Raw genomic sequence first — 12,723 nt, 5'->3', positions numbered from 1 at the left:
AGGTGGCAGATAAGAAAAAGGCGGAAAGACAAAAGGGGGACGTACCACCAGTGAGAGGAAACAGGTAGAGCAGGCTGGTCTGTTTACAAGCCTGAGGGAGTCTCAGTAGTTTCTGCCGTCATTCTATAGGAAGCTTGTGTCCGTCGAGGGCAGTCAGTCCTGAGAGAGAAGTCGCTGAGGAGGAACGAGTGAAGGACAAAAGGAAAAAGGAAAAGGAAAAACCATGGCTGTGAACAACTGCATCAAATACCTGCTCTTCTTCTTCAACCTTCTTTTCTGGGTAAGTTTGAAAACAAAACATATCATTTTAAACTCGTCGATAGTTTGACCTTACATGTGATGTATTACTATTATACAAGCGTGAATAAGTCATGTCATCAGTAGAAATAATTTACCAGGTTTAAATTCTATCTGCTGTGTTTTTGTAGGAGTTTTTAAGACTGCATCAGTGGCTGATGGTTGATTTGGTTTCTGGTTGGGGTGATTTTATTATTCAAATTGTTTGGATTGTGTCGGTTTCAATGCAAAATGAATTTGTTTGTGGAGGTGCTGCACTGCTGCTGGAAACTGAGATGTAGTTTTTGATTACCAACTATTTTCAACCTGTTGAACAGATTTTGGACATTTTAATGTAGTCTTTTATGTTGTCCTTCTTTTTCCTCATCTTTGTAATAATAATAATAATACGTTTATTTGAAAACAGGGACAGTGCACATTAATAACATCACTGTAAATGCGCCAGAATTAGCCAAGAGGCTATTTTTCATCTGTAGTCCCCAGACGGATGTTAAAAAGTCACCCAAAAAATCAGAATATGAATATGATTACAATTACAAAGTTATTATCCAAGGCAATCTACATGCACAGCAATTAACAACTTGACAAAAGAACATACAACTTGACAAAGGAACATATATAACATCAATCAGAAAACATAATTCAATAGCTACATCCCCAACACATGCAGCAAAGACACATGACGCAGGACACATCACACCACAGCATGCAAAGCAGAAGCACAGACACAAACTGCATGCATACAAAGTAAAAACGAGACCACAAAAAGACATGCATGCTGACACAGGCAGACAGACAACAACAAGATGGCTACAGGTTCAGCACAGACGGACCGGAGAGAGGAAGGAAGGTGTAAAAGAACTAGTGCTGACAGAGCTGAGCACCAGTTAACCATCTCTTCAAATGAGCTCTGAATAAGTTGTAAGTATTCAGGTCTCTAATAGTAGCTGGGATGGAATTCCACACTATAGTGCAGCTCTAACAGAGAACTAAACGAACCTTTCCTAAATGGAATAATACAGTCTCCTCTTGTCAGGTATTTCTGTGTTTGATCATTTTTTCAGCTCTTTGTTGTTCAGCAGGCATATCGGGAGCGTAGAACAGGTTGTGTCGGCTCTTTATCATTTGGCCGCCTCTCCCTTTATAAACACACACTTGCTCAGTTTCAGGGCGTGGCCCCGGCGCTCAGCCTCGCACCATCACTCCTGTCTGTCCTCTGCAGCCTCCACCACCACTCCCCCACCCATATTTTGCAAATGAATCAGGAGCCATTGCTCAACCTAAAGAGTGTGGGGGTGTTTCCTGAAGCCTCTTCAGAAGTCACTGTTTGATCAAGCCCACTCTGCTCCACTAACTCTATTTCCTCATATTCTCTAATGGGAGATTCCCTTTAAAACCACATGTTGCGTGCTGGTTAATATATAGTGTAGCTCCACTCAGGCATTTGGGATTAAGCTCTTGCACAACACACACTGGATGTGATTCATCGCTCACAGTGTTTGAACAGTGCTATAGAAATACGCATGTTATTATAAAAGTTGGACGTCAATGCAATTCTGTTTGTATGGCACATTTCATTATATGTATGTGCTTTGCGTTACAGTACATGCAGCAACAAGTGAAATATAGGGTTGGGCTAACAACTGCTTCATCCACTTTTTAGTTTAAACATCTTTTATGTGTTTTTGTATTTTTAATTTCCACCTCAGCATAATGTTGAGTTTGAAAAAAATAAATCTTTAGAATCCAATAATAAAAAAAAAACCAAACTAAACGATCCACCTCCTGGAATGGACTCCGATGTCATTAGCATTAGCAGTAAAGGAGCATCTTAAAAAGTGCATTAAATTTTAACTCTTAAAAATTAGCGTTCACCACAAGGTTGCAATTACTGATTTTCCACAACACAAACTGATGTAAGGCCAAGACAACGACCATTAAACACCCTCATGGAGACATTCAAGTTTGCAACATTATCCCCATCTGTTGTTCAGTTCAAAACATGGACACATTGTGGTCAATATGTAAAACTTCACAATTAATTGCAGCTTTTAATGTGGATTCAAACTTATAAATGACGAAATAATACAATTTAAACATTAAAAAAGTTCAGACAATAGCCAAAAAAAATCAGCCCAGTTAAGTCCTGCAGCAGTTGCTTTATCTGGACAGGTACTGTAACACCTGTGGCTAAAGTTAGCTAACCGCACCGTTATGACTGTTTCCTCTTTTGTGAGTCTGAGTTTGTGACAGAAACTAAGTTGTCTCTGGTTTTATAATTGGACTTTAGAAGAAACGAACCACCATACCTCACCACAGGACACGTTTGTTGTTTCCTGGTTGTGGCGCCCTCTGATGATGTCATCAAGGTAACTGAAGGGCATGCTGGGAAATGTAGTAACACAAACACTCAATGTTTATTATTTTTGAGCAGAAGTTGGGACAGCACAGTTCGTTAACCGTAAAACTTTACAATAGAGTGGCGAAGTCCCGCCCTTCTGTTTCCGGTACACAAAGCGAGAAATTATCAGTGAGATTCAATGTTTGAATTGTGCCATGGATTTCACATATGTTGTTTGGAGGGAAACGGTGATGACGTGATCACATACATAACATGTTGTTTTTCTCATTCTCAAACTCTTGACATGAAAAAAATATAATTTAAGCCTTTAAAGAACATTTGTGTAATCCAAGGCATTATTTTCTGTCCATTGAACACCATTCCTTTTTTACGTCCCCAATGGTCCCATGGGAGTCCAGCGGAAGTAAGTGGCGGGACTTCTTTTTAGAGAAGATTTTAGGGTCTTTTATTTTGTCTTTCATGATTGTCATGGTGTCTCAGCCAATCCCACTCAGCTGTGTTTGCCCACACTTACAGAGAAGGAGGTGTTTGTTTACCAAACTCTGAGTCCGGTTTAAAATAAAGCGCCCGCTGAGTGGACGTCGCTCTGCCACAGGTTATTTCAGTCCTTCTCTCAGGTTTCCAGAAACAATGCTGAATCAATGTTAACTTGATTTCACCCACTCAGTGGACATGATGCGTTTTCCTGATGATGATGATGGTGGTGGTGAGGGTGGGGTTGGGTTTGTTATTTACTGTGAACCCTGTTTACTGTAGTTTTTTTTTTTTTTAACTTGTGGCTCCACATTAGCTTTTAGTTTCTAAGTGAAGCTGAACCCCCGGACCTGACAGACCGATGTAACGCCACGATAAGAGATTGTGTTATTGGAGAGCATGTTGTGAGTTGAGTCACACTTGCATCAGGGGTGAAGATAAGACATGATAGCCTACTGTGGATTATGATGGTCCCACATCAGGGCTGTAACACAACTCTTTGCGTTCTCCAACAACAAACTGCTGCAGACACATCACGTCAAACACGTCAATTGGTTTGATGATGGCCAGTGAGTAGAGATATAAGCAGCTATCTGCCCGTCTCCGGGCATTAACGCCTGCTAATGCCTGAGTGTTCACATCCTCCATTAATTATAGATGCTGCGTTCAGGGACTGTTCGAGTAGAGGAGGAACGAGATGAGTCCAGCGGAAAGAAAGCTTAGCACAACTGCAAACCACAAGTGCACATGTGGGCCACTGCTTATGATGTGGTTGGATTTTGGTCTTTCATGTTACATATTAAAATTGAGGGGAAAAACCCGTTATTTTACTCGATTCCTGACTGTTGGTTTTAGCTGTTTCTGCAAAGCTAACATTAGCATTAGCAGCTGTTTGCTGATCGGTCTTGCCTCGGGCTTCAGCCATCATTGTGTTTAGAAGACAAAGAGGTTAATGATACACCTGCGGCTTAGTGTTACATCTTCAGGTCGGACTGGATTCCGGCAGCGACTCGGTATCGGAAAGTGATGAGACGGGCCGACCAGACGGGAGCTAGCTGGTTAGCATGCATTGCTAACTTCAGTAGAGTAGAGTAGAGGAAGTGTAGAAACAAGATGGCTGCTTCCCACTGATGGTATTTCTGTCTGATTTTAACCTGTTGAGTCAGATGACCCAAACAAAGGAACGGTGTTGGGGGGGCTCATCACTGAAAACACACAAACACCTGTAATTAGCTGAGTCACTGCTGTAGCTACTACTTGTGTTTGTGTGTGGTTATTGTGTAATGCCACAGTCTCGACTCGCCGCCTCACTGGTCTTGGTGGATTTGCAGCAGAACAGTTTGTACAGTATCTCAGTTACACAATGACTCACTACTAGTACAGTATTTGTTGCCTGCGAGTCACTGCTGAGGGACGAACCGACCGCTGTGGATTAAATGACAGAAAGAGCAGCCTTTCAGTCAAATGACCCAGTGATTTTCACTATAATAATGGTTATTATAATTAATGTCATGACGATGCTTATTTCTAGTTACCTAAGGAGAATAAAAACTGCAGATCACAACCTGTGAGATGTAGGAGCCCTGCGGGGACATAAAGGAACAGGTTAAACTGGTGTTACACAACTTTTCACCATTTATCACTCACAATAGATGAAACTATTTTACTAGTAATAAAACAAATGACTATCTCAATCTGATGCAAACTGCCATTTATTTATCAGGATCAAATTAAACTTAGAACAAACACTGATAATTAGGCCTATATTTATCTTTAATCATAATAATATATTAAAATCTGGAAAATCTAAATCCAGATCAACTTTAACATTATTTAGGTTAATTAAAAACCTAATTCTGATCAAATGTTTTCCCCTTTAACCCTGGTAAAAATAATTAGTATTTTCTTTCTTTTTTTTTTATATCATATCTGTTCTTGATTGTAAACAAAAACTAATTTAATCCAGATCATCTTCTCTTAAATCTGTTCTAATGAAGATAAACTGGTTTTAATTCTGGTTTCTAGTTGTTTCCTCTGATCTCAGGTCAGTTTTTTACAGTGCAGATCCAGATCTAGAGAGTCTTTTTCTCTGGATGTGACTCCACCTTTTAAAACAGCAGCTCTGTGACACTGTGTTTTTTTTAACAGCAGATTAAACAGTCGAGCAGAAAAGCAGGAAATCACTCCTCTCCATCCCAGAATTAGTCACAGACGGTTTCCTGTTAACGGATCTCCACTGAGTTTTCTTTACCAGAAGTAAAAAAGAAAAAGAAAAGGGAATAATAAAAACTAGAGGAAGCGAAGAACGAGGGAAAAATAAAATGTGAACATAGATTTGTTGTATTTAAAGTTTTATTGAATTGGAGTGTGAACAGACGAATGGAGGTTTGAGCCTCAGGTGATGTTTCACCAACACACACACACACTCTCTCTCTATGTGTGTGTGTTTGTCGTTCAACCAACCTGAACTTTACAAAAATCCTCTGGACTGAAGAACCTGCTCTCAGATCTTCACGTGAAATATTAAATACTGTAAAACAAGAAGAACTTTAAACTAAATGACTGAACTCTATTCACTGTTCCTGCTGATTGATGGATGGATTGATTGACAGCTTCCTGTGAGGATCAGTAGCCTAACTTTGTACAAAATGCAGCAAAGAAAGAGAAAAAACCTAATTGGATCAGTATCTGCTGTGAGGATCCTTTTTTACCTGTAGAAAAGTTCTGGTTCTTCAGGAGAACTGATCTCCAGGATAAAAACAATCCAACATTCAGGACTGAACTGAGACGAGCTCATTCACCATCTGTCTCTGGACTAATTTCATAGCATTTAAACATCAATTTGCCTTTATATAAGATAAATAATGAATAAAGTGAAGAGTTTTTAGGATAATTCTCTTTTAAACATTTAAAAATGTCACTTTTTTTGTATTTACAGAATTGTTTTCCTCCTGAAACGTTTGTCCTCTGCAGACACTGGAGCATGTGTGCAGCTCTTTCTAGAGATAATTAGATAATTAGATCATTATCCATCTGTTGGACATTGAGATTCAAATCCTGATTGGTGCACAGCGATGACATCACCTTACTCATCAGGACAGACCAACCTGCTGCTTCAGGCGAGGCAGCTTTATCTGGAAAGCACATTTCATATGCATGGGCTGTTGGATAAAACATTCACAATGAACAAGTATAGATATAAATGGTCAAATTGATTACCAAATTAATTACTATTTAGAAATCACCATTAAAGTGCAGAAGGCAGAACATACTGCAATAATATAACAATGTTTAAAGCAAAGTAGTTTCAGTGTTTTGTTATGAACTCCACAGATAAGTGAAAGTGTAAAAATCAAAATAACAGTAAAGTTGAAGTCATCGATGAAGCAAAAACTACAAAACTGAATTATCAATCAATATATTTAAGATTTTTTGACATATTTGAGTAAATAATTTAGTTTATTTTAATTTTTCTAAGTTTCTGTTCAGCTGCTGACAGCTGTGAGGTCGCTATGGAGCTCACACTCACCTGAGGTTGCAGCTGATTGGTCAGAAACACAAGACTGTAGTTGCACTGGTTTCTCTGGTCAGGTGTGTGTGGGTGTGTGTGTTATTGAATCAACGGTCTGGACTAAGAGCAGTGTATAAACATGCTCAGGGTGTGGTGGCTGCACGTACACTGTGTGTGTGTGTGTTGCCATTGTGATCACAGAGGTCGCGTCCTCTGCAGATGTTTGTCACATCTGTTTCCGTTCATTCAGCCGTGAAGTGAATGATCCATCGTTTTCTCTTTAATATCAACACAACCTTTCCTTTCCGCTTTATTTCAAATCTAAAAATAATTTTCGTGTTTCCACAACTTGATATTTCACCTTTCATTGTTTCAAAAATCACATAACTATCATAATATCAATTGTATGTCCTGCTTTTATTTTTGAAATATTTTCCTGAACCTGTCGGAGTGAGTGTGTGTGTGTGTGTGTGTCTGTGTGTGTTTTGCATCCAATTCATCCACATTATCCTGTAATTACCTGCAGTCTGTTGGTCTCCATGGAGACGCCGTGGATGGACGTGTCTCTGTTTTCCGGCTCTGTCTTCTCTCTCTCTCTGTCCCTGTCCCGCCTCCGAGGATGAAATATTGATGCCGGGTTATTATGACTCACAGAGGCCTGTGTGTGTGTTTTTGTGTGTGTGTGTGTGGCGGCTAATTGTCTGAGTGTTGGCGGTGGTGAATAATACATGTCAGTCACCTGTCAGTCACTGTGAAGCCCCGCCCACCACGGAGCTGAAGAACCAGACCTGATGATGATTGATGATGATGTTGTGGTTTAGTTTTTCTTCCATTGTTCACATTGTGTTCAGATGTTTCCTGTGTGTTGTTGTTGATGATGTTGTTGCAGGTTTTGTCCACCAGGTGTCGCCAGATGTTCACAAATCAACCAATAGAGTTACAGTTTGTTGCATGTTTCTAAATTTAAACCTCCTCTCTCTGTCTCTGTAGATCAGTGGCTGCATCATCCTGGGCGTGTCCATCTACCTGAAGGTCAATAAAGACGGAAACGTGGTGAGTTCGATCATCAGAACCGTTTTATAAAGGGATACTGTAGTTCACCCAAAATTGAAATTTTGCATGTCCATATAACGGTTGCAAATGGATACCAACTGTGTTCGTAACAAAAAGACACACCAAAAAACATCCAAATACCTCCATGCTGCTCGTATGTAATGTCCGTCTTGTATTGAAGCCCTGAAATGCGAAATTGTCCCGAAAAAATTAAATAAGTCTATATTTCAAGCTTGTTTTGTAGCGGAAGCTTCTCGAAGCTCCTCTTCCCGGTTCGTCAAATTTGGACGAACCAGGGTGAACTATCCCTTTAATTACAGAGAAAAGACAAGTTCAAAAACTCACTCTTCTTCCTCTTCCTCCTCTTCTTCCTCCTCCTCAGATCACCAATGAGTCTCTCCCCGGCATCGACCTGATGATCGCCATCGGCGTCATCATCATGGTGCTCGGCTTCCTCGGCTGCTGTGGCGCCATCAAAGAGAACCGCTGCATGTTGCTGCTGGTGAGCGTCGCCACGTCAACACACATAAATACTATAAATAATCTAAATTACAGTTTACAGAAATTGTTAATCTTTTTTCTCTTAACTACAAACCAATTAGAGATCAGATGTTTCCTCTTTTTCTCCTTTTAAAAGTTGTCTGACGCTTATGTATCACAGTGTCTCAGGTGTCGTGTGTGTGTGTGTTGTGTGTATGGACCCAGTTACATGTTATTTATTTATTAATAAACTGTAGTTTGAGTTTCACACCTGAATAAAACAGCAGTTTTCCTGTGACTGGTTGAAACCAAAATAACTCAAACTCAAAATCTTTCCAAGAATATTTGTCTTATTTCTTGTAAAAATGTCTAATTTCTAGTCAAAACTAAACTCTTTTCACTTAAAATAAGACTCATCATCTAAAAATAAACTTGTTTTCAGATAATTTTCATTTGTTTCAAACTAATTTTCACTTGAAATAAGTAGAAGAATCTGCCAGTGAAAGCAAGTTTTTCTACTGATTTCAAGTGAAAATATGCTTGAAAGATGTAAAATGTGTCCAAAAACAAGCTACTTTTTAATGTGATGAGTCTTATTTTAAGTATAATGAGATTTGTTTTGACTAGAAATTACATTTTGACTAGAAATAAGACCAAATATTCTTGGCAAGATTTTGAGTTTTTGCAGTGTAACGACAGTTTTAGAGCAGCTAATAATAAGTGAGCTCAGTCAAATTTAAGTCAATAAATTATTATTGTTGTTTAATAGTCAAATTCTATAATATATATATAAAAGTCTTTATTATAATAATTGAGATATTCCTCCTGTGTCTCCTCAGTTCTTCATCTTCCTCCTCCTCATCTTCATCCTCCTGGTGGCGGCAGGAATCCTGGGAGCTGTAGGCGAGCAGAAGGTAAAACAGGAAGTGACTCACAGCGCACACAGGTGTCAGGTGTACGCCCATCACTTTGTCTGACCATTTGTGTGTGTGTGACAGGTGAAGGACTGGGTGAAGGAGCGTCTGGAGAAATTCACTCCATTGTCCAATCAACCAGAAAACGTGAAGGCGGACCTGGAGAAACTTCAGCGGGAGGTAACACACACACACACGTTGCCATAGAAACCCTCCATAAAGGTTCTTTAAAGGAGAAATATGATGGAAATATCACTTTCTGAAGGATCTTTCACATATATTTACTGTACTTTCCGGACTATAGAGCGCACCTGAGTATAAACCGCACCAGCAAAATTTTAAAAGAAAATACATACATATATAGGCCGCACTTGAATATAAGCCACTAACATGAGATATTTACACAGAAAGACAGTAGGGAAGCCGGCAAAAAATCAATAAATGGAGCGGTGGATAACGTTACATAATATATACGATGTTACGGTGTGTGTGTTTGTGTAGTCTTAACCGTCATAAACAAAAGATTACAGGTTACGGAGCGCGTTTGTGTCGCGGTGTGCAGAGACGAGAGCTGGGGCACCGGGGCGGGGAAAAAAGTAGCGGCTTATAGTCCGGAAAGTACGGTATGGTAGGTGTTTTGCCTTCCGGCCCCCAAAATGTGAGAATTGACAAAAGAAAACTGTAATGTGCAGACTCCCTAGGTTAAAATCCAAGCTGTTCTCTCAGTTGTCTTCCAATGATGTAACTAGTTTTCTAATTTGCATAATCCCACCCCTACCTGGTACCAGTAGAAGGGGGCGGGGAAAGCAGTGGTTCATTTGCATTTAAAGGGACAGGCACTGAAGCCAGCCGTTATGAACAGGGCTGTTTAGAGACACTGCAAAAACTCTTACCAGGAATATTTGTCTTCTTTCTAGTCAAAATGTCATTTCTAGTCAAAACTAATCTCTTTCCACTTAAAATAAGACTCATCACATTAAAAAGTAACTTGTTTTTAGACACTTTTTACTTTTTTCAAGCATATCAGAAAAATCTGATAGTGGATCAAGTTTTTCTTTCTTATTACAAGCACAAAAAACTTGCTTTGACTGGCAGATTTTTCTACATATTTCAATTGAAAATTAGTTTGAAACAAGTGAAAACTGTCTAAAAACAAGTTCATTTTTAGGTGATGAGTCTTATTTTAAGTGGAAAGTGATCCGTTTTGACTAAAATTGAGACATTTTGACAAGAAAGAAGACAAATATTCTTGGAAAGATTTTGAGTTTTTGCAGTGGAGGATGAAAAGAGCTGTGATGTTTGATCCTTGGGGGATTTTGACCGAAACATTCACAGAATATGTCTCCTTTAACTTGTTGACCGGGCTGTAGTTTCCATGGAAATCCACCAGAGGGCACACACACACACACACACACACACACACACACACACACACACACACACACACACACACACACACACACACACATGGTCTCATCTCGTTGTGTTTTCCCTCCAGTTGAAGTGCTGTGGTTTGGTGAACGGACCGTCGGACTGGACCCCCGTCCCCGACTCCTGTCGCTGCAACAAGACCGACTCGGCGTGTCCGACCAGCGGCATCTACCAGGAGGTACAGGACAGGACGATGATGATGATGATGATGATGATGATGATGATGATGATGATATTGATATTGACGTTGTGTTTCACCTCTGCAGCCCTGTGCCACTAAAATCGTCTCTCTGATGGAGAAACACATGGAGGTGGTGGTGGGGATCGCCTTCGCCATCGCCATCCTGCTGGTCAGTACAACACACACACACATCTTTTCTTTTTAAAAATGACCAATTTATGGGGGTACTTGTTTTTTCTCTCATTCATTTGTTTTTTTTTTTTTTTTTTTTTTGCAAATTTGTGACACTCTGAGGCTTTTTTTCATATATTTGTGTTTTATTTTTGCATTTTGTTATTTCATATTCATTGTTATTTAGTTTTTTTTATTTTTGTCAATTTTTAATTATTAACAATTTAATAACTCCTTCAGTCATTTTTTTTAAAACTCACAATGGCCCTAATATGCCGTTGTAATTGTATATTACATTTAACAAATATATATACTCATATATGGTATTTAATATTCACATTAACATTTAGATTAGATTAGATTTTTCATTCTTATGCGTGACATAAAATGAAATTGTGTTTCAGACATCCACTTATTAGAGTTCAGTGCAATTAAAACAATAAATATTTTTAGATTTGCATTGTCAATCACAGTGATTGATAAGGATTTTTTTTATGCTGAATATTAACAGTAATTGAGTTGGACAATATATCCTTTTATTCATTTTTAATTCCATTTTTTTTTTTTTACATTTTTTATGTAATTGTGACCAAATGTGACCATAGAAGGATACAATTTGTTGATAAACATTTGACCCGCTATGTCCCGTCCTCTGTCCAGATCTTCGGTATGGTCTTCTCCATGATCCTCTACGTTCAGATCGGCAAGAAGGACGGCCCCACCGGCTCGACCGGCGCCTGAGGCCCCGCCCCCGCTGCACCGCAACGGCCAATCAGCAGTGTCCCAGTGACCCGCGCAGCATAAGCCCTCACCTCAGTGCTACTGTAATTTCACCTGTGCTTTTATTGTGAAGGAACACGCTGATATATTGGCTCATTGATATCACATCACAGCCTGGATCTGAAACGAGCTGCACAGGTTCAATGTATTTATATTTTGGGCAAATATGATATAAGTGTGAAGAATGTGAAATAAATGAGTGATTTAAATGTGTCAGAGAAGAATAACTTAATTAATATGGAGATTAAAAAAAATAAAAAGATAAGTGAGGGAGAAAAAATCTATATGTTTTATATTTAATCAATCAAATAAATCTTTTTCTGAGCAGGAGAGGAAACAACATTATTTCCCACAATATCAGGATGTTCCTTAATGTTACTGAAAACCTGTGGTATCGTATCCGTGGGCATTTTACTGAACATATATATGACAATTGACAAGTCAATATATATAAGTTAATAACTCACATGAGGCCTCAAAGAACAAACATCAGAAAATGGTTGCAAATATTTACATTACACATGGAAGCCAATTACAAACAGAAGAAAATGTATGAATTCATAAATAAATATATAAGCTTTCTCTTTGACAATGCTGCATACTTTAATATCTTATACAACGTTATTACAGGATATTAGTCAGTGAACATTTGATTGTATTAATTATAAAAGCTCATAGCGGCGTTTTGTTTTTCTGCAGTCGAATCCTGTTGATGTTGCATCTGATGTTTTTCTTTTTTTAACTGACTCTGCTTGAAGATATTAAGGTTGTTTTTATGTTTGTTTATTTTTCTCATCCAGCTAAAATATGTGTCATACTGTGTAACAACAAACTCTCTCCAATATTTGCTTGTCTTTTATTTTGAAGTCGACTCCCAAAAGAGAAATAAAAACAACAAAATCTAACTAGAAAATTTCCTCTCGGGAAATTTTGAATGGGCCACGGGAGCTACTGCGGGTTGTGCCATCTCTGTCAACATGGGAATCAAACCCACGATCTTAAGGTCAAGACAGAGCTGATCAGACAGACACATGATCATCTTTCTATAAGCACTGATATGGAGGAGCTG

The 12,723-nt window shown here is 38.8% G+C and overlaps 1 protein-coding gene across 1 annotated transcript; it reads left to right on the top strand.

The window, feature by feature from the left end:
* Nucleotides 1–69: 69 nt before the first annotated feature.
* On the top strand, nucleotides 70–11,786 carry LOC311006365 (tetraspanin-8-like). The gene is made up of 8 exons (XM_083999180.1): nucleotides 70–280; nucleotides 7,635–7,697; nucleotides 8,080–8,199; nucleotides 9,017–9,091; nucleotides 9,176–9,271; nucleotides 10,590–10,700; nucleotides 10,789–10,872; nucleotides 11,535–11,786. The coding sequence occupies exons 1-8, from the start codon at nucleotides 224–226 to the stop codon at nucleotides 11,613–11,615; spliced, it is 687 nt and encodes a 228-aa protein (XP_083855306.1). The 5' UTR covers nucleotides 70–223; the 3' UTR covers nucleotides 11,616–11,786.
* The last annotated feature ends 937 nt before the right edge of the window (nucleotides 11,787–12,723 follow it).

This window comes from Trachurus trachurus (genome assembly GCF_905171665.1).
Source record: "Trachurus trachurus genome assembly, chromosome: 23".
Taxonomy (NCBI): Eukaryota; Metazoa; Chordata; class Actinopteri; order Carangiformes; family Carangidae; genus Trachurus; species Trachurus trachurus.
The sequence above is the reverse complement of the archived record's forward strand: the minus strand, read 5'-3'. Positions and strand labels throughout refer to the sequence as shown.

Excerpts from the sequence above, each read along its gene's own strand:
- LOC311006365 (XM_083999180.1), top strand. The coding sequence starts at position 224 with ATGGCTGTGAACAACTGCATCAAATACCTGCTCTTCTTCTTCAACCTT. Across the intron at positions 10,701-10,788 it reads CCAGCGGCATCTACCAGGAG|CCCTGTGCCACTAAAATCGT; the intron begins GTACAGGACAGG and ends TCACCTCTGCAG. Across the intron at positions 10,873-11,534 it reads TCGCCATCGCCATCCTGCTG|ATCTTCGGTATGGTCTTCTC; the intron begins GTCAGTACAACA and ends TCCTCTGTCCAG.